The 20,539-nt window shown below is 44.8% G+C and overlaps 1 protein-coding gene across 12 annotated transcripts; it reads left to right on the forward strand.

The window, feature by feature from the left end:
* Positions 1-272: 272 nt before the first annotated feature.
* On the forward strand, positions 273-20,330 carry LOC108930844 (ETS-related transcription factor Elf-2-like). Of its 12 annotated transcripts, none has more exons than XM_018746306.2 (10): positions 273-757; positions 5,648-7,727; positions 8,595-8,796; positions 10,324-10,492; positions 15,531-15,644; positions 16,381-16,551; positions 16,814-16,900; positions 17,013-17,205; positions 17,494-17,865; positions 18,043-20,329. In XM_018746306.2, exons 3-10 carry the CDS (start codon positions 8,722-8,724, stop codon positions 18,650-18,652), a joined length of 1,791 nt encoding a protein of 596 aa, XP_018601822.1. In that variant the 5' UTR covers positions 273-757; positions 5,648-7,727; positions 8,595-8,721; the 3' UTR covers positions 18,653-20,329. The 12 variants fall into 12 exon arrangements, with proteins under 12 accessions (XP_018601822.1, XP_018601825.1, XP_018601827.1 ...); XM_018746309.2 differs by having other exon boundaries at positions 7,581-7,727; XM_018746311.2 differs by having other exon boundaries at positions 7,581-7,636.
* Positions 20,331-20,539: the final 209 nt, after the last annotated feature.

Raw genomic sequence — 20,539 nt, forward strand, 5'->3', positions numbered from 1 at the left:
TTCACCGTGTCTGACGTCATCATGTATCATACCGGAACGCGTCAAGAAGGGAACAGTTACATACTGTGCTCGTGATGGCAAGCCGCGTGCTTCGTATTTATTTTAACCCAGGAAAAATACTGATCCCAATTAAATTTTTTAAATGTTACTGCTGCTAAGACAATGACACAAAACTAATGCACGTGCTTAGGGTCATGAATTGATACAATACAGTAGTAAGGACTTCATTTTCTGGGAAGGTTACGCGAGTGGGGCAGGTGCCGTGTCTGTGACGTCATGGCCCTCGTGCGCGCTCCCGTGTGTGTGTGGCCGCGCGAGGCTGACCCGAATCCCACCGGCTGAGGAAACGACTCTGAGGGGGTGCGGTGGGTGTGTGAGAGAAATAACATAGAGACAACAACAAAAGGAGCCAAGGAGGGGGGCAAAAGCGAAACGAAAGTACTCGCGGTGGGTCGTTGGAGCTGCGCGGACGCGGAAAAAGGCGAGCAGGTCCGAGGTTTAAACACGTTTCACGGCACGGAACGGAGGAGATCGTCGAGAGGGGGAGAGTGAGAAGGCGGCAGAGCAGCCACAGCGGCGACCGTTAGAGACGGAAGGAGCGGGCCTGGCACTGAGTGAGTGAGTGAGTGAGTGAGTGAGCGAGCGCAGCGGGCACAAGGAGGCACAGCCACAGCCGCACAGCCACAGCCGCACAGCCACAGCTACATCCAAACAGAACACCCGCCCCACCGTCCAACAACGTCTCAACACTCAAAAGGTAAGTGAGGCAGGCAGCTCCTCGCGTCCTCGCTGCTCCACTCGCACTTTTTCGGTTCTCGCTGTGAGCGCAGAGAGACGCTCTCTAACTTAGTCCCGCCGGGGTTCCCGCCCGGGGCCACCATTTGCGTCCCTAATTCTGAATCTCTTATTATAATTGACTGACTGCTGCGGTTATGTTACAAGAAGACAAATCCGTTTATTTTCGCGTCCGCTGATTAGCTACCGATGCTCTTTTTGTCAGGAACCGTCAGACTAGCAAAATGTGGAGTTTTTGTGTGCCAGCTGTCGACGTTAGCCGGCCTGACTGTTGACTTGCTGTCACGACAGTGTAAACAGCGTCGCGAGCGAGGGGAAAGTGCGCTGACGTCAACGCGGTGTGTGCGGTCCGCGCGACCCTCGACCAGCCGGTTTGCTGTGTGTTATCCGTCATGTCACCGTGCATTTTGCTGCCCTCGACGGCTCAAGTGGTGTAAATGTTGAGAAAGACCTCGTTCGTTCGGCGCTCTGCTGTCATAGCTCGCATTACAATGATCTGCAGAAAACAAGACTTAAGTGAATGCTGTTCAGGCCCGCGCCGTTTCCGTGGAAGTTTGCGCGCGCGGCTTCAGGCTCCTGTACGTGCACTACGATTGCAGTCTAGTCACTTGTTTTCGCTATTGCAATTGCGCTGTGAACTTTTTTTTTTTTTTTTTACGACAGGCTGAGTGGGCGTCCGGATGCTGCTGCCGCGGTTCGCGCGACGAGCTCGCGCGGGGCTCGCTGCGCGATTTCGCTTTGAAGCGCGGCACTCGCGCTCGCGCGCTCAGCCCCCGTAGCCGGACTCTCCTGCGTCCGGGACGTTCGGCCCAGAAAGCTTGGGCTCGAGGAGGAGAACATAAGGTAGCGCACGTTAGTTGGCGGGGCAGCTGCACGTTCGACAAGGTCAGTCTCCGGACGTGTGTTTTTCCCCGGACAGCGCGAGATCATATCGCGACACATTTTCTTTCCATTAAGTCGCTAACCGGCAGCGTGTCGATCGCGTTTGGTCCGCGTGGCATCATCTCTAGACTCTTGTGTTGTTGATGTGATTGAGCGCGCGCGCGATCGCGCTCAACGCAACATCTCTCCAGCTGTACACCAGGACACAACAGGTCTTTTCTTCTCATCACCATCATCGCCGTCGTCATCATTACACTCTAGACGTCTTTGGACATCATTTTAGTCAAAGAGGTTTTGTAGGGACAATTTGCAGCTGCTGCCAAATAAAACACAGATACGATTAAAATATACACTATACTTGTATACTTGGAGTATACACTATAATATAGATTATTCCACTTTTTGTGTTCATTCGAATAAACTGTGTAGACACCCTCGCAGCTAAAGGTAAATTCAGCCGCATAATAATGATCCTTAATTTTTCTTTTTTAATTCAGTGTATTAGTTCAATGGAAATTGTATGAAAATCCAAATCTGTCCCGCTAGTCTCCGCGTGTTGTGACAAGCGGGCAGAGTCCTGTGGCTGCACCGCGCTGGACTGCAGGGTTAATTATAAGGCACGGGGCCTGAATCATACGGGACTTTATGATGTGTTGTAGCTGAGTGCCCCCTGCGTACCCTTGTGCCAAGCGACTTCCTCAGAACTGACGAAAGTGCTTGCTGTGATCCTTAATATTGAGATTTTATCCCAGTTATTAAAACTGCCCTCAGCAGAGCAGGGAGATTGTAGCTGAAAGGAGGACTGTGCCGTGTCCTAGTAATGATGCTACGAGTGTGTAGGTGCGTGTTTTTCTTATCGCTCTTGGCTGTCAGTTATTAATCTCTCTGCAATGGTGAGCATGGCAGGAGCACAAAGGTTTCTCTGTTGTTGCTTTTAATTGTGAAATGTTTAACGGCAAGGCTTGGATATTAACTTTGAGTATGGGAGGGATGGCTGCTCTGCAAGGGCTCCTTTGAAAACGCTTTTGACAGTTGTTTTTGGGAGGGAGAGCGAGATTATTTCTTCACGATGACAGAACCTTTGAGTCACAGGAAGGGCGGGGATTGCTGCTCCGTTCAAGTCCCACACTCGCTCTGACGCTCTTTTCCTCTTCATCATCCTGCAACTACTGCGAGAAGAAATCTTTAATTTATTCTTCTGTAAAAAGCAAGAAGCAGAAAATCATTGGATGCAAAATAAAACACCGCCGGTGAACATGTGCTGAAATCATTTAGTCCCCCAGTTTCTTAAAGAGGGATCCTGGAGTTTCGCAAATGTAAAATGTTGAGTTATATGAGATCACATTGTGTTTCTTGTATTTAGTATGCATAGTTGGAGTTGCTGCGTTTGCATCTTTTGTTGGCATGTTTGGAGGTTTGGTATTATCTGGGATGGTTTGAGTTTGTGGAGTTGGTGCGTTTGAAACATTTGATGGTGTTTATGGAGGTGTCCACTTGACAGTGTCAATGAAATACCCATGTTGGCACCCTGTGGTTGATGTAGTGGTTGGGGGAGGAAGTTAAGCCGCTTGGTCTTAAGGCATGGAGATGCACGATGGCGATGCGGGGACTTTCTCTGTGGCTTCACAGTGAGGTCGGTCGGACTGGGTCCTTGCGTACAGCCATTGTAATATGCGCATAGGCTGTAACATCTAGTCCTTTGTATGTTGAATGTCATCACTGCAATGCTACCGTTTTCTCCCTGTCCTCAGGGTGGATGCTGGAGAACTTGCCTTGTGTGGGTATCATGAAAGGCAGGCCTGCAGGCGTGGCAAGAAGGATTGACTGAGGATGGTTGCCGTGGTGATGAGACGGCAGAAATCAATAGGAAATGTGAGAGCCCTGTGCCACAGACTGAGGAAGAGAGCTTGGCTCTATTATGTCACAGCGCTCCGGTTCAGGCGTTGCACTCTGGGTTGGAACCAATGTGTTAAACTAGAGTTTCTAGGGCCAGCATGCGTTGTTTTATTGTGTCTATGTACAGTACGTACCAACGCATATGTAATCTTTTGTGTGTTCTAATCGCTACCTCTTGCCAAAGAGTAGTAATATTTACTACAAGCATTGTTCCGTGTTACAATCGACAAGCCTTTTGTTTCAAAATTAAAATGTTTTGTAAAGAAAAGCAGTTTCTAATTAAAAGGCTCCATTTGTATTCCTGCTGCCCTTGGAACGGTATTGAGTGTACATCACTGAACTTGTAAGGGATGCTTTCGGCTAAGACAAGCTTAAGAAATGCATCTGTCATGGACTACAAGGTGTTTTAAGTTCAGGTTAGTCTGTGCGCCTGTTTGGAGATCATTCGTTTCTCTCTATGTTCCCTCTGTAGGGAACATAATATCACGGATGGCCGCACACGTACCGTGAGGTATTGCACGTTTGTTTGAAACGGCGAAGGTGGCAGAGAAGTTAAAGTACCGTGTTTACTTCTCTGGCAGCAGCGATGAAGGTTGCGGCACAGGTGGCCGGAGCAGCAGAGACCTCACCCATTTTCTCGTGCGGCTCACCGGTCTCTTCATGCAAGGACAGCTTTTCAGACTCATAATTAAAAACTGATGTCTTCAGTAACACTTACAGCAACAGCGCAATTGCATCAGTTTACTTAGCCGATGTTTTTTTGCAAAGTGACTTGCAACGTTGAGCTGTTTTACGCTCATTTGACCTGTTTATACAGACAGGAAAAATTTCCTGTATCAGTTCAGCTTCGGTACCTTGCTGAAGGCTATTACAGCAGGAGATTGAATCTGAACCTGTGTCCTCCGAGTGCAAAGAGGCAGCCAACCACTACACTACCTGCTCCCCCCACCACAAGTGAAATATATAATTATTTCTGAAAAATGCACACGAGGTGGATTTATTTCTTGTGTTGTCATGTTGAGAAGGTGATGTTTCAGGACTCTTATTGGATTGCCTTGTTTTTGCAGTACTTAATATTTGTATGAAAATCTCGTGGGGGTGGAGGGAATGTACCCAAATGGCTGAGTTCCGCAGCAGTATTAGTGAACACATTGATTGCGACGTGGTACCAGAAGCGATGTTTCTGGGTGCGAAACGGGTGTGTGTATGCCTCCCCTCAGGTCAAACAAAAGAGTTGTTGTGCTGGTGACATGTGACAGGCTCACCGCTGTTTCTCCCTGCACATGTGACTCAGTGGTGTGTGGCTGACGGAGTGCCCCCCCTCCCCTCCCAGATGCAAGCAGGGAGTGAGCAGTGGGGGTTGACTGTAGTGTGTGTCCTCCACTGGGAAAGGTAGCTGCGGCTTGCAGTGTGTTTGGTGCTGGGGGAGAGCGGGAGCCTGCCGTCGAGCCGAGCTCCGCACTGCAGCACGTCGCTCCTCGCTCTGGTCCCTGGGGCTAGTTGGATGCAGCCCCCCTGGGCTCTCCCGCTTCCCTGCGGGATGACTGCGCTTATGTGCCCGGTGAAGGGTGTGAGGCTGAATCCCTCCCATACCTCTGGGCTAGGTGAGCAATGTACTGTGTGTGTGTGTGTGTGTGTGTGTGTGTGTGTGTGTGTGTGTTTTATTCTGGAGGTGGTGTGAGGGATCTCATCTTGAATGAGTCTGCAGCACAGAGTTCAACAACAGGGAAGTAAGTAGTCGCATTACTCCCTGGTCGGGGTTTATCTGGCAGCTCGTATCGTATTTGTCCTAGAGCTCTCTGTTATCGCTGTTCTTTGCAATTGCTTTATAGACTGTGTTGCCATTTGTTGTAAATGTACATTAACTGCTTTGTTATCGTTACGCTTATAAACTGTTCACATCATTGTTCTCGATGAGTCACTTTCACTCCCTTTACTCCTGTACCCTCCCGAAGTGCTTTTTGAAGTTAATTGACCAATTTGTTGCTTTCCCCCTCTCAGTTAAATACTGAGAAATGAAATTATTTTTTCCCCCCTCTGCTTTCACTTATGCTTTTTGTCCTTGTATTTAAAGGGAAGGAAGACATGCTGATCTTGAAAGTCTTCCAGTGTTATTTTGTAGTGAAGTGTGAACATTCGCGAGAGAAGAACCTCCACCCAGGTCAGGGGATTCTCACCAGCGAAGCCTGTGGAAATGCATTAGTCATGTTCCCTCTCCGCTCACATGACTCCCTTTTGGTCGCACCCTTCAGGACTTCTGGGATCGCTTTGCCCCGTCGGCTGCCGATGGTCAGGGCAGTGGCCCGTGGCCAAGGAATTCAGCGGATCAGAGCCCACCGGCTGCCTCAGCACTCTGCAGGAAAGGAGAAGTGAAACCATTGGGACTCTCAGCAGATCAGCTTTTTCCACACCGTTAACGTTTTTACTCATAAAACTTTTAGTTAGACCTTCACCTTCTGAGGTTATACCAAAGGACTTGCTGGGGGACACGTTACAGCTGCTGCCGTGATCATCGAAAAGCATCTACGAAATGACTAAATATACAGTTTGAATTGCCCTTTAATTAATCTGACATGCTGGATCCCTGTGTAGTTGCTGGCAAAGCCCATTCGAATTATTGCCAAAAAACAAATGAGTCCCTTTGTATTGTTTAGCAGATAATATTGCAGATGAATAAGGACTGTACTGCCTCTTACTTCTACATTTTACTGCTACCGGCTGGAGACGGTGTGGTGCGTCACCGCCTTTGCGTCTGCCAGGGCTTAACCGCTTCTAATCCTGCTGTGGCTACGGAGAAGGGCATCTCAGTGGAGGTTCATGAAATGTACGAAAGCAATGCGTTGGTCTGTTTCGTGAGGGACGTACACTTTTTACTCTGTGCCTATATTGCCTTCGTTGCCTTTTTTCACATCTGGGTGCTGATGCACGAGTCACGGTTTAGTTGTAGATACGAATTGTTTCTTGGGAGGATGCTTAAGGCAGATTCCATAATTTTGTTTTACCATTCTTCCAGGGTCATTTCTCTTCTCCTCATCTGCTTAATTTATTAACAGATTCTTTCCGTAGACATTACAGCTTTCCCAAATCTGAATTTGTAAGGAAAAAACTTTTTTTTAAATTTATAAATGTGTTTATTGAGGTATTGGGTTAACTTGGTATGCTGTGGTCTATGCTTTTAGTCTGTGATTTGGGGCTCTTGATCACAGGTGGTGCTCCTGGCTACTTGTTTTTGCCATGGACAGATATGGATGCAAAGTTGATATGGTCCTGTTGTGCACTTTTTTGCCCCAGTGTGTGTTTGTAGCGTAATAGCAGTTCTAGGTACTGTATAAAGGGACCAGGATGGTCTGTATGACTCAGACCTCTTTCCTGACTGAGTGCCACAATTATCCCACCCCTGACACTTTTACATCATCATAACCATGTTTATTGAATATCGAGGAAGCCTGGAATTATTGGTTCTACGAACTGGGGTACACCGCATCCATTTCTACTGTTGCTCGCAGCTCTCAGCGTTTTGAAAGAGACCGTTTCTGTTGAAAGATTATATTCTGGTTTCAAAAGTCAGAACATCAGGAGTTACCCTGTTTTCAAATTCAATATACTATCATGACCAGACCCTGCTTAATAATGATGTATAATCTGACAGCTGCTGTGGAACACATGCAGGAGTGTCACTTGTAGCTTGGGATTTGCGGTACACTTGCGATAGGAAATCTCTTTGCACGACACTGATAAGATCAGTTTAACAGTTTGATTCCCGGTGCCACGTTTTCAGTTTTTGATCGGTGATGTGGAGCTGGTGCTCATTGGACAGCAGTGGGGATCACTCATTCGTTGTCTTTTGCGCATAGCTGTGGTTAAGAGTGGCAGGGCAGACACAGCGAGCTAGTGGCTCTGGTGCATGGTTGCTATGGTATTGGCCTTCACTGACTTGCAGCAGACAGGCGGGAGGGTAATGGAAACTTTTCCTGTTTTGTTTCTCTGTCCACCCCCCCCACTGCCAGCAGAAGGAGGAAGCCTGGCGTGACCCTGTGCGGTGGCGCGGTGCTGCTAGGCCGAGGTGGGCATCTTAACCCCGACAGGCCAAGTGATGTCCCCCAAGTTGGGGCCTGTGGATTAGAGGGAAGCTTCATTGCTGGCAGTTTCCCAAGGTACCACTCACTTCCCATGATGCTGTAGCTGCCATCTAACAGAGGCTGTTCCTTGAGGACCAGTCAACCACTCCCTCCTACTCTGATTAGGCAAACTTCTATCTGGGGAATTTTTTTTTTTTTCTTTTTTCTTCCCCCCCCTTAGGAACAGACACTGGCAAAGCATCTGAAGGGGATACGTCTTTTAACACACTATACCACCAGTGTTCCTCCATTGAGATCAGTGCTTTTCTTCATGGCAGAGGAGATTTTCACTCATTCTGGAGACTATTGAGATGGGGGTATAAAAAAAGTTTAAGTGCTATTGAATCCCTGAGAGTAATATAATTGCTAAAATATCAGTAAGGTGTTCTGTTTGTGGTTCTTATCCACTCAGACATGATTTTCCTGTTGCTTTAACCTATGAGCTGTATTCTTTGAAATGTTGACTTAACTGATGTGGCCAAAGGCTTACTTCACTTTTTATTTATATTTATTCCTTTAGCTGAGGCTTTTCTCCAAAGCAACTTACAGTATTATTGTAAGCTTGTAATAACTGTTACCTTTATTTACCTGTTTATACAGGTGATTAATGTTACTGGAGCAGTTTGAGGGTAAATACTTTGCTCAAGGGAACTACAGCCGGTGGTGGGGATTGAACCTGTGACCTTTGGGTGCAAAGGCAGCAGCTCTAACCACTGCAGTACCAGCTTTCCCTGGTTATTTCTCTGTCTGAGAAAACGAGCCCCTTTCAAACAAAGGCCAGAGCAGCGGAGCAGGGCTTTGTGTCGCCAACATTTTTAGAATGTCGCTCCAGGTGGTTCCTGCCACCCCTTGCAGACGTGTTCAGATGCCCAACAGTATCCATTTGTCTCCTTGTCCCTCCAGCACGTGTGGCGGCTGGGCCTCGCAGCACCAGGAAACGCGATCGGGGGCGGCAGGAAGAGTGGATGTGGTGGTGACGGAGGCTGCTGAGTCCTGAGAGTGCGGCCCGCTCCCAAGTGGGGGGTGCGTCATGGCCTCTGTGTTTGTCGTTGACGGAGGAGGATCGGTTGTGGAGTATGTCAGCACCACGGAGAACCCACAGCAGGTGAGACCCGGCAAAGTCCCACACAGCGGCCTCACTATTCTGTGCCGTGGTAATTATTTAGCTCCTTGAGTTACTTCTGTACACTATCAAATGTATGTGTCCCTTGCAGGCAGGGGGTATTTCAGAACATAATGCACCAACATGCTGATCTCATAAAGATTACTCTCGTCAGCTCTGTTGACCACATGATTATTTTGAGCTTAAAATCCTTCTGGTGCATGTAGTGGCAGATGACAGGTTTTGCTTTTTGCTATGCTCAAGCATACCGGTTGCAACAAACACAAACTTGAAATATTGAAGGAGAAGCTGCCATTGTGCTCTTCAGCAAGCATTTAAGCATTGAAAACCGAACTGTTCCTCTCCGTTCACAGATTATGTGGTTGGCTCAAGAGTTGTAACTTTCTTCCAGTAGAAAATTAACACTTGACCCATAGAGGAAGAATGAATTTTGGAAGATCCCCCCCCCCCCTTGCCTTTATGGAACTTGTTAGTGAGTGTTACATGACCACCCCTGCTAAATATTATACATAACCCTTTGCTTTGAGCTGTATTGTTTACTGCTGTTTGCAGTTTTGTTTTTCTTGCTGTGACCCAGTTTTGTTCTGTCCTGTTGTTACCCTGATGATGATTTTCCTTTAATGTCCCTTTGCTGAAATTGGTAGATTATATCTACAGCAACAGTACATTTACTTCAGATGACACATGGAAATATTTCCATGTTTTCATTTAATGTATTCGTGTTTCTTGGCAGTGTTTGCATCAGTCTTGCGAGAGCAAGGAATCCTGAGATCAGCATGGGGGAGTTTAAAGATTTTAATGGACTTTAGTAGGGAGTTTCCACCCACTGAAACTGACAATGGCAGTTTGTGCCAAACCGTTTGGGGAAGGAGGAATGAGGATAAACGGCATATTTGAGATCTGTGGAGTTGCACATGGTGCTATCTGCAGTACAGCATCATCTGGAGCTGATGTTTTTAAGATCGGCCCAGGCAGCCAGAGAGCAAGCCAGCGCTCCAGCTGTCATTCCTGCTCGGGAACACAGATTTTCACAGGAAATGAGAATTCCTCTCTGTATGCGAATACTGGGGAATAGTAAGTGCTGAAAAGGTTAAAGCACAGTAATGCTGACTGATAGAATCACCTCAGTTGAAAGAAAAGATTCCTCTATCGATCACTTTCTCTTTAGCCAAAAAAAAAAAAATCAATAAGTCCGTTAGCAGTGACTGAAGTCTACATGTGGCTCTTCAACTGGCATTGTGCCTTTGATTCAGCTGTACATTTGAAAATAAATACCTTAAAATACCATCTGACAAATATTGTGGCATCTGTAATTTGGTTTAACAGTACAAATCAGTTTTTATTGCTTTAACTGCAGTAAAACAAGATGTGGCTGTTTCCACAACAGCAGACTCGATCTCAGGTTAAATTCATTACCCAACAGCAGCTACTGCTACCGGACGTGATAATGAGGGACCTTTGCCTGCAGGGCTCGGGGTGTAGAGTTTGACTGGCCTGTACTCTGTGCAGGAGGAGAGTCTGGGAGAGGACAGGTACCCGGCAGTGATTGTGGAACCTGTACCTAGTGCCCATCTGGAGCAGTGCTACGCTGCGCAGGTGCTGGTTTATGACGACGACACCTACCTGGTGCAGGATGTGGCTGATGAGCAGGAGGTGGAGACGGAGGTTGTAGAGACAGGTAAGAACCAAGTGCATTTCTTAGACCCACAGGAGGTCCGCACCACCACTGCGTATGCTATTCAGAGTTCTAGTCCTGAGTCATTTAATACTGCCAAGTTGTAGAAAAGTAGCTTTGTGTATAAATTTATGAATGGGACCATTTTTCTCAGAATACATTAGGAGTACAGTGATAGATTAGCAAGCTAATAGATCACTATGGTCGGGCATCCTATCCAGGGTATTCCCTCCCTCAGCCTTGTACCCAGTGCTTCCAAGATAAGTTTTGGATCACAGCAACCCTGCTCAGGACAAGCAGTTACTGAAAATGGATGGATGGATGAATAGATCACTATGGTTTACTACATTTGAATCCTGTTTTTCTGACTTCACTCATATTCTAAAGTGGCTCATATAGTCTCCTCGCAGGGTTTTCAGTTTGGTAGTTAAAAGAATGATTCATTAAGTTGCTGAGTGTTTGAAACAATGTTTCTGCTGTCAGGATGTGCTTGCATGACATCTCTAGTTTTTTGTCCTTTAGTGAAGTTTGGATCTGGTTAAAGATGAGGTGTACCTGGATATTCTCCATGTAATTGTCACATAGCTTTACAAACTGATTTAAAAAAAAAAAACAAAAAAAAAAAAACAAAATTGAACTGAATAACTCAGTGAGATGATAGAATACTTTCTAGAATGCCCAGGAGGGGTGGGCAACCACTGGCCTGTGGACCCCCAGAGGTTTTTTTTTTTTTTTTTCCTTCCTCCCTCAACCTTCAGTTGGGAGTTTTTGTTCCTTTCCCCGGTGGCCAGTAGGTATACTTGTAGCTCTATAATAAGTTCTTCATTATGGTAGCCATTAGTTGATTGTCTTCTTTGTTTGTATCAAATTTTCTTGCTGTATGCCTGTGTTAAAGCGCTCTGTGTCACTACGTGAGAAGAGTGCCCTATAAATAATAATAATAATAATAATAACTTTGCTCTAAAAGTAGGAGAAATTGCATCATTGTCAGCAGTTGCTTGTCCCTAGTGGAGTCGCAGCAAGCCAGAGCCCACCCGGCAACATAGGGTGCAAGGCTGAAGGGAGAGGGGACACACCCTGGACGCGATGCCAGTCTGTCGCAAGGTACCCCAAGCGGGGCTCAAACCCCAGACCTGCCACAGAGTGGGTGCCCGCCAAACCCGTTGCACCACCGCACCCCCCAATAAACTGTATTATTGCGATAATTTAACATTGATGAAGTTGGTGGAGTGTGGAGTTCCATGGAGCAAAACGTTCCTGTTATGGACACTGATGTTTGGGGTCTGCTGACTCCTTTCAGTGAATCATGCTTAAACCCTTGTTAATGCGAAAAAACTACATTTACATTGATTAATTTAGCTGACACTTTTCCGCAAAAGCATCTTGAAATGTTAAGCTACTTACAATTAGTTCCGCATTAGTATAGCTGGGTAATTTTTACTGGAGCAATTTAGGGTGAGTACCTTGCTGAAGGCTATTACAGAAACAGGTGGGATTTGAACCTGCAACCTTTCGGGCCAAAGGCAACAGCTCTGGGCACTACACTGCCAGCTGCCCCTCCTTCAAGCTTTCTTGTGGGGTTAGATTTTCTCAGCCAAATATTTGAATTCACACTGCAAAAAATTCAATAAGCAAGGCTATACAGTATTTACTATAATGAGTTATGTGAAATGCGCTGAAGAATGATTATCACACTTAGCAGGATAAAGGAAAATAGGTAATTAATCTCAGATTTAAAATGAGTAGTGGCATGTGTAACACTTTACAGCCCATATCCTGTGAATTTATTGTCTTGTGTATCTACTGTTCTGTATATTTATTGTCCTGCACTCATCTCACACTGTTGTGTATTTGCACTTTATGTAGCCTTGCGTACTGTTCTGTGTTGCACCAGGGCCCCGGAGAAGCAACATTTCATTCCACTGTATACAAGCTATATAGAGGCACGACAATAAAAATCCACTTGAATAGCTCTGTCTGTGTGTGCTGTGGTCAAAAGGTACCGGAGGATCCTGTCATTCAGAATGTCCTCGAGCTCTTGTGTCTCGTCTCGTCAGTGTGACGTCATCAAAAGGGCCATTGCTGGGGGTCCCATTAAATGGGACTTTGCTCAGGAGGGACACCTAGCGTTCACCCCTGGAAGTACTTTTTACTCTCCGTTTTAGGGCAGTGCTAAACTTACTATATGGTAACAAAGGCAATTTGGGGACTTTTACAGTCCCTCTTGAGTCACTTTCAACAAGGCTTCCTGTTCTTTTTAGACGAATTAATACGAGTTTAGGTAGTCCATTTTTTTTCTAGTATAAACGTCCTGCGATTAATTCAGATTTTAAGAAAGATTTAATGAGCATTTTTGAGTTTAGTACTGCAGAAGGAAGTTTTTTTTTTTTTTTTTAAACCTCAGATTAATGGAAACATCAGTATTTAATAGAATGTTGGTTAGACTCTTTAACACCGTTCTGAGCTTACTCTGTTTCAGTGAACTCAGTTAGTCAGTCTTCTGCCGTTTACCAGTGTCTTACTTTACTTTTCATAACTTGTGTAAAAATTCGTTTTCATGGCTGTTTTCACCCAGCAGAAATTTGGAATTACTTCTGAAACAAACATGATCGGTTAGCCCTCACAAGCAAGGTGACAGTCGCTAATTTCGTACTCATGCAGATTTCATACTACTACTGTGCTATATAACTGTTTTGAAGTTTTCAGTCGCTGCATTTTCATATTCATAATTTTGTCAGCGGTGTTTAAACCTTTTCGTCGAAACTGGCACTTGTAAAGGCACTGTTCACTTCCTGTTTGAGAGGCGGAAGGATTGCGTTTTGTCGAGGTGGGTGTTACGGCTGAATATGGCAGGCGATTTCCTGTAGAGGCGCAGTGATATCAGGCGCGAGCGTCTCGTGCGCTTCAATGCAAGTCAACGTGAACGTGCAGCTTCGGGAGAATATGGCGACTTCGGTACACGATGGACCCGCGAACCAGCTGGATCTGCTCATTAGAGCAGGTAACGCCGTGCACGTTAACTCTTTCAGTGCGTCTAAGCGCGCTCTCGCGTTCCGTGCACCTGTTCGCCAATTGCTGCGTGCAGTTTGTTGAAGTAATCTTTTGAAGCTGTGGACGGCAAATCAGGAAGTGATCACTTGGTCCCAAGCAAGCAACCTGCATGGCGTTCCCCGCCTTCCCGGTTTGCAGAATTAGTTTTGAGAGGTGTCACTGTGTGGTGTAGTATTTGGAAGCTGAGCGCGCGTGCAGTGTGTTGTAGGTGGGAGCTTAGGCGCAGGCGCTTTTCGTGCGCATCTCTCGGAATAGCGGCTGATCGTGCGAGTTGCTGGGGGAACCAGGAAGTGTACAGCTGTTTGTTCCACGGCTTCGCCACGCTGTCTCGGTCATCGGAGCTTATTTTCCTCTTTCTTTTTTTTTTTAATTTTGTAAAAAAAAAAAAAAAACTTCATTTGTTTACATGATCTTATTTCAGAAGAGGCCACTCTTGAAATATTTTATTTGCTGTCAGTTTGCGTCGGATGAGACTTTTTTTTAAAACGTAACCGAGTGCGAGTGGTTGAGTAACGTTTTTTGCCGAGGAAGCTGACATCTGCAGAACTTGTTCTTTCCACGTTTAAAATTTAAACATGTAATTAGACATTTAATTCTCTTAGGTTGCGAATACCCATCATTATACATCATGTCATGTACCGCTAATTAATTTGATCATGTGTGTAGCAAAACCTGCGTGGTAAAGGTAGTATTTTCCCTTAACCGTAGTTGTTTGTTTAAAAAAAAAAAAAAAAAGCCATTTCTGAGGCAACGTCTGTATTTTAAAAGAAGCCGTTATTTTGCATATTGTGAATTTAACATGCAATGATTTGATGGCGGAAGCACTGCGACCTGTGTGGGTGGTCGACGTCTTTGTGAGCGATGCGCGCCGTCCAATCGTTTTGCTCATCTGTTCGAAAACTGTAGCTCAGCCAATGAGAAGCAGGAATTTTAGCAGCCGGAGGAGTTAAGTGGCCAATGGTGGTGTGGGCGTGGCTTGAGTAACTGGGCGCTCTGAGCTTCTGCGGAAGCGACTGGAGGGAAAGCGGAGTGTAAACACGGAAGTAACAGCGGCCTGTACCGCTACTTAGGACCGCTATTCGATGCAGCACTGTTTTAACGCGGCGCCATAAGTACTAAAATCGATGCACCGTTTCTCTGTTCAGTGGTGCTTTCTGAAAGAAATGTATTCTTTTGTAATAGCTGGTCCGTGTATAGCAGTTTAAATCTCTCAAGGATGAATCCAGACACACTCCTAAGAAAGCAGTTTTTGAATCAACACGACCAGGCATAATGATTGTTTTGCCATTTACCTATTTAAATAATGAAATTACCTAGTTTTTTTGTCAAGCTTTTTTTTTTTTTTGTATACATGTTTTCCTCATTTGAATTTTTAATAAGTAATTGTAATGTGAGTCATACTTAGAAGCTGAAGGTGAGCTGTGCTTCTTGCCGGTGAGGAGTCGCAGACTGAGATTTCTTTGTGGAGTGAGTGAGTGTGAGCGCCTAAAGATAGCTCCTGAATGACATCTGTTGCTACGGATTCCCTTACATGGCCTGTGCGGAGCGCCTAATAGACAGGGATGGACAACAACAGGTGGCAGTGTGCGCTTCTTAGAAGAGAGCGGAAGGAGCACTGGATACAAAAGCTGTAAGCCTATTTATAAGGCTCTACTCGTATTGCAGGGGGATTTTCGGAAAGCTGTTACATCTTTTTACACACGTTTAATTTTGCATGTTTTTTTTTTTTTTTTTTTTTTTTTTTTTCCCCTGGAAAACTAATAAATACCAGCAAGTGGGTCACTGTAAATGTCTATCCCATTGAAATGTTTCTGTATGTCGTAGCCATTGTTTGATCTGCACACTTTCTGTGTTAACACTAAGGCCTCGATATGGTTTTGTAGCTTCTGCCTTTAGAACTGCAAAATGAAGATGATATTCAGTCATTTTAATACAAGAATTCAGACCAAGTTGCACTTCAGACCCTAACCTATTTTTGTTTGTTGTGCAGTGGAAGCTTCAGTCCATGGCAGCAATGTTAACTGCTCAGACAAGACCATTGAGGCAGCCGAGGCCTTGCTTCACATGGACTCTCCCACCAGCTTGCGGGGTGACCGTAGCCCAGGTGAGGGTTTCACATTCGGCTCCGTTCTCTAGCTTTTGTTACTCCGATTTGAACAGTAGTTTGGAGATCAGAATAACTTCCTTGGATGGAAGCTGTCAAATTAATGTTTTTATGTCATTGTTATACTGCAGTCAGTCAACCAAACAAATTCTTAGTCATTCATAGTACAGCTATAGCTGTGCACCACGTTTTTATAACTGTCAGTTATCTGTTCAATAAATGGGATCCTAGTTTCCAAATGTGTGTGTTTCAAATCAGAGCCAAGCAGCAAGCTTGAGCTTTGGGCTTTTTAACAACCATCCTAAGTGTTTGAGTCCAGGTTGCTTTTGTTAAAGCCAGGCAGTGAATTGCTTAAGCTTAATTTTAATGTACGTAACGCTTTGTCTGAATACGTACTTTTTTTAAATTTTAAAAAAGGAGCTGGAAATCCTGTGGTACTTGCTCCTACACAAGTGTGTCGAATGGCCCTGCCAAACAGACTTTCTGTTTTTCTTCATCAGTATGTCTCAGATCCTGCTGCATGCCTGGTATAACTGTTCTCACTGTGTTTTAATGACAGTTGCATTACATTCATGTACAGAAACTTCCAGACAAGCAACATAATGGCTTTTTTGCTGACGTGTATATGCAGAAGAAAATCGAAATTCAGTGGCACTTTGGTGATATTGAGTGATCCTGTATCTGTCCTCTGATCGGTGCGTTCTTGCTTTCATTGTCTATGTATACCTGTGCGCAGCAGAGGAGTATGCATCGCCCTGCATCACTATGCCAGAATTCATCCATGCGGCCATGCGTCCAGATGTTATTACGGAGACCGTGGTGGAGGTGTCCACTGAGAGCAGTGAGCCAATGGATGTGTGCACTGTTTTGGAGGCCCCTTTGAGTGAGCCCATCAAGAAGAAGAAAGGTGAGATGCCATCCTTGGCTTGCCTGGTTAACATCATGAGTTTATCACTGCTTTTTATTGCTCTCTTTGGACTTCTGTAGTGACTTTATGCTTTGGATACTGTAATGTTTTTCATGCCTTTGCCATCACATTTTTGTTACAAATTTAACTGGGTTGATATGTGCAGCAGTATAGTTATACCTGGCCCCTGGATATTTTACACGACACATTTGATTGTATTTTTATTTATTTCATCGTTCGTCTGTGAATGAATTATATGTAGCTGGACGAAAACCAAAGATGCATCAGCCTCCTGTATCAAATGGCTCTCCTGACCTTGGTATTAAGAAGAAGCCTAGAGAAGGCAAAGGTGAGTTTTGTTGTGTAAAATATGTGAAATGTTGTACTTTATGCCATCAACCTTAATGTTACTCACTTTATTGGATTTCCTGAAATTGAGTGTTGATACCTACCCCTGGCAGGCAATACAACATATTTGTGGGAGTTCCTGCTGGATCTCCTGCAGGACAAGAACACCTGCCCCAGGTACATCAAGTGGACGCAGAGAGAGAAAGGCATCTTTAAACTTGTGGACTCCAAGGCTGTGTCCAAATTGTGGGGGAAGCACAAAAATAAACCGGACATGAACTATGAGACCATGGGCAGGGCCTTAAGGTAAACATCCTAGTCTTGCTTAGCCTTTGTTATATCACATGTATTTGTCCTGGTTATGATTTAACTATATTGTTGTAAACACTGTTCTCATTCCACTGTTTACAGTGAGCTGTCATTGCTGTTGTATTGGTACTGCTGGCTAATGAAATGTACTTACTGTAGTGCACAAATTGGACCTCTCCATTCTTCTCATTTTGTCACATATATTCAGTCCTACACTGGTCATACAACTTAGAATTGGAATTGTTTATGCTCTAGATCACCAACAACTGTCTCTTTGTTGTGCAGGTATTATTACCAAAGAGGTATCCTGGCAAAGGTGGAGGGCCAGCGTCTTGTCTATCAGTTCAAAGAAATGCCAAAAAACATAGTTGTGATTGATGATGACAAGTCAGACCCCAAGAGCGAGGAGCTGCTTGGTGCGGAGAAGTCATTTGAGCGTGTTCCCCCCTCCTCCGAAACCTTATTATCCTCACCAGAGCTGTCCAAGACAGGAGTCCTACAGGGAAACGTCCACACTGTTGTACACACAGCCCCTGCCAAGAGCAGGAATGTGCTCTCCCAGCACATGACTCGAATGATGACGGTCACGACGGCCTCTGATGCTCCTCAGCTGCAGCAGCAATCCCACCCCATCATCTCCACAGGCGGCGGAGCCAGGTTACATACTACTGTTATTTACTGCTCCTCCATTTCCTCATGATCTATAGTCTTGTTTGTAAGATTACATTGAAAGTGGCAGAACAGTAGAGCAGAAACATCCTGTCATTCATTACAGCAGTTCCTGAGTGGAGTGAATTGGTTTGTTCTCTCAATGCTGTTTTGCCCTGTTTGCAGGACAGTGCGGGTGGCCATGCAGGTACCTGTAGTGATGACAACATCACAGGGTCAGAAGATCTCCACTGTGGCAGTGCACTCAGGCAGCTCGCCCATCCTGACCAACACCAGTGCCACCAGTGGCACGGCCCCCAAGGTGGTACTCCAGACGATTCCCACGGTGATGCCCACCACGGGCGAGAATGGGGAGAAGATCACTGTGCAACTGGCCAAAATCATCACCATCCCAGCCGCACAGCTGGCACAGTGCCAACTGCAAACCAAAACAGGCACGCTGGGCACATCGAGCATCAGCCTGGTCGGCGCACCGCTGGCTGTGAGAACCCTGGCTCCGGTGTCTGTTACGCCGGGGACCCATGTGGTGAGGTTGGCAGTGCCAGCACAGCAGCCCCAACACCAACAGAGCAGCCCCGTGGGGGGCAGCACCCCTGCACGTATCCTCAGTGCCACCATCAAGAGGCCCGAGGCCAAGATGGACAGTGCTGTGACGCAGGCGACAGAAGCCACTGTGGAGCTGCACCTGGGCCAGGACAGTTCGACCGTGGAGGCCCCCAAACTGGGGACGGTCATGGTTCCAGCTATGGTGAACACAGAGGGGCACGACTGCTAGGGCAAGCCAGTGCCATTCATAACTGACATTTTTTTATTGTCCCTTTTTGTCCCATTAAGGGATGTTAACTCTTAGCAAGTGTAAAATACCTGTCAGCAATTCAAAGCATCCAGTTTGCCACATGTGAATTACTCATTGTTAAATTATTCAAAACGGATATAAAGATTAACCAATATGTTTTTCACCCACTCTCATAGTTCTGAATAAACAGTGTGGAGATTTCATTATAAATATGGTTATCAGACTGAAAGGGACCAAGATGTTTTTCGCAGACACTAATCTTCAACACTAAAGCAATATTGGTCTCAGTGTAAAGACAGGGAATGTTTACTTTGCAACAGTTATTTAACTTGTGCATTTAAAAAAATGCAAACCAGCAATTAGTTTGACTATCACTGTGTATATACAGATAGTACCTGTTCTCACAGTGCTACGGTGGAGCTCTGCAGATCTTTAAGACCCGCTGCTGTTGCTTGACAGTAGTTAGAAAGAGAAAGGGACTTTGTATAATATATGTATGCTAACCTGTTGATGAAATTTCAAACAAGCAACCTTAGAGTATTTTTTATTTCTACAAAATAAGCTAATTTAGGCTTTTTGTATAAAGCTTTTTTTATACCTTGTACCAAGCACAGTATTAAGAAAAATAAAGGAACACCTTTTATAATTAAGCTTCATCCAGGAACTGAGCTGAAGCAGACTAATTTGCCTGTGTCCCCAAGTTGTGGCATTCAGGTGGATGCTTCTCAGGAATGCTGGGGAAGCGCATGAGCTTCTGCATCCAGTTCTTGTTCCTCACCAAAAGTGAGACATGACTGTGTGTAGAGAGAACTTGTATATTCAACATTTGAAGTACTCTATTTTGTTGTACTCCTGTTGCAAAGTGTATCCAAATAGATTTTACTTAAATATGTTAAATTAAAGGTTCGGTGCTGAATTATTTCTAGATTAACCTTTCCTACTTCAGGTTTGACATTCTTGGGGTGGTCAGTTACGGTTCGAGTTGTGAAGAGCTAAGGTACAGCTTCCAGTGTAGAAAGTATTCCCTTTAACAGTGCAGTATTACACATCTGCCTTTTAGCGGGATAGAATGAGAACAAAATGGGAATAGAAAAGTTTCTATATGCCGATTTAACAAAATCATGGGGGTTCTTACCTGACACCTTTGTCTAATGTGGTTTTCTGAGTTGGTTGCAGAGATTTACTCATTTATAGAGGTGGCTATTGTGACTGGACAGATTCAGGTTAAATCCAGAGACTACAGTCTTATTTTTTTTCAGCAAAATTCTCACCAGATACCAGTCTAGTTACTTACGAGTTACCCAATAAGTTGCATGCATATTCCATCATAAAAGAAGGCAGAAACTACATATTTGACAGGTTCAACTGCAATGCTGTACAACTAGTAGAATATAAAGGCTACCAACCACCTTGGCTTTTAGTCATAACTATGGGTAATATTAAACTGTAGCTTCCACATTTCACCACCTGTGTAGACTGCCTATCCTTTAACCCATCAACTAGTCACCTATATAATATATATACATTGGGTTCACAAAGAATTTGAGCAATGGGGGTTAAATATTTAAATGAATTTTCCTGCAATATTAAAGTAAAAATAAAATTCAAATACCTCCTAGAAAAACTCAAATGAGGTCCATGCACTGATACTTACTTGACAGAATTCCCTCTGGACAAAGGATTGGACCCCATATTCAGAAGAACCTTTTGTCCAACATTTTGAAGTAGTAAGACATTTACTATACATATATATTTATAGTAGATAATTATGAATACCTAAAAAGTATTTGTAAAAGTATACTTTATATATTTAAAACTATTCCATATCTTGCACAGCTAGTAAAATGCACACGAAGTGGGCTGTAA

The sequence above is a fragment of the Scleropages formosus genome, chromosome 5, assembly GCF_900964775.1.
Source record: "Scleropages formosus chromosome 5, fSclFor1.1, whole genome shotgun sequence".
Lineage (NCBI taxonomy): Eukaryota > Metazoa > Chordata > Actinopteri > Osteoglossiformes > Osteoglossidae > Scleropages > Scleropages formosus.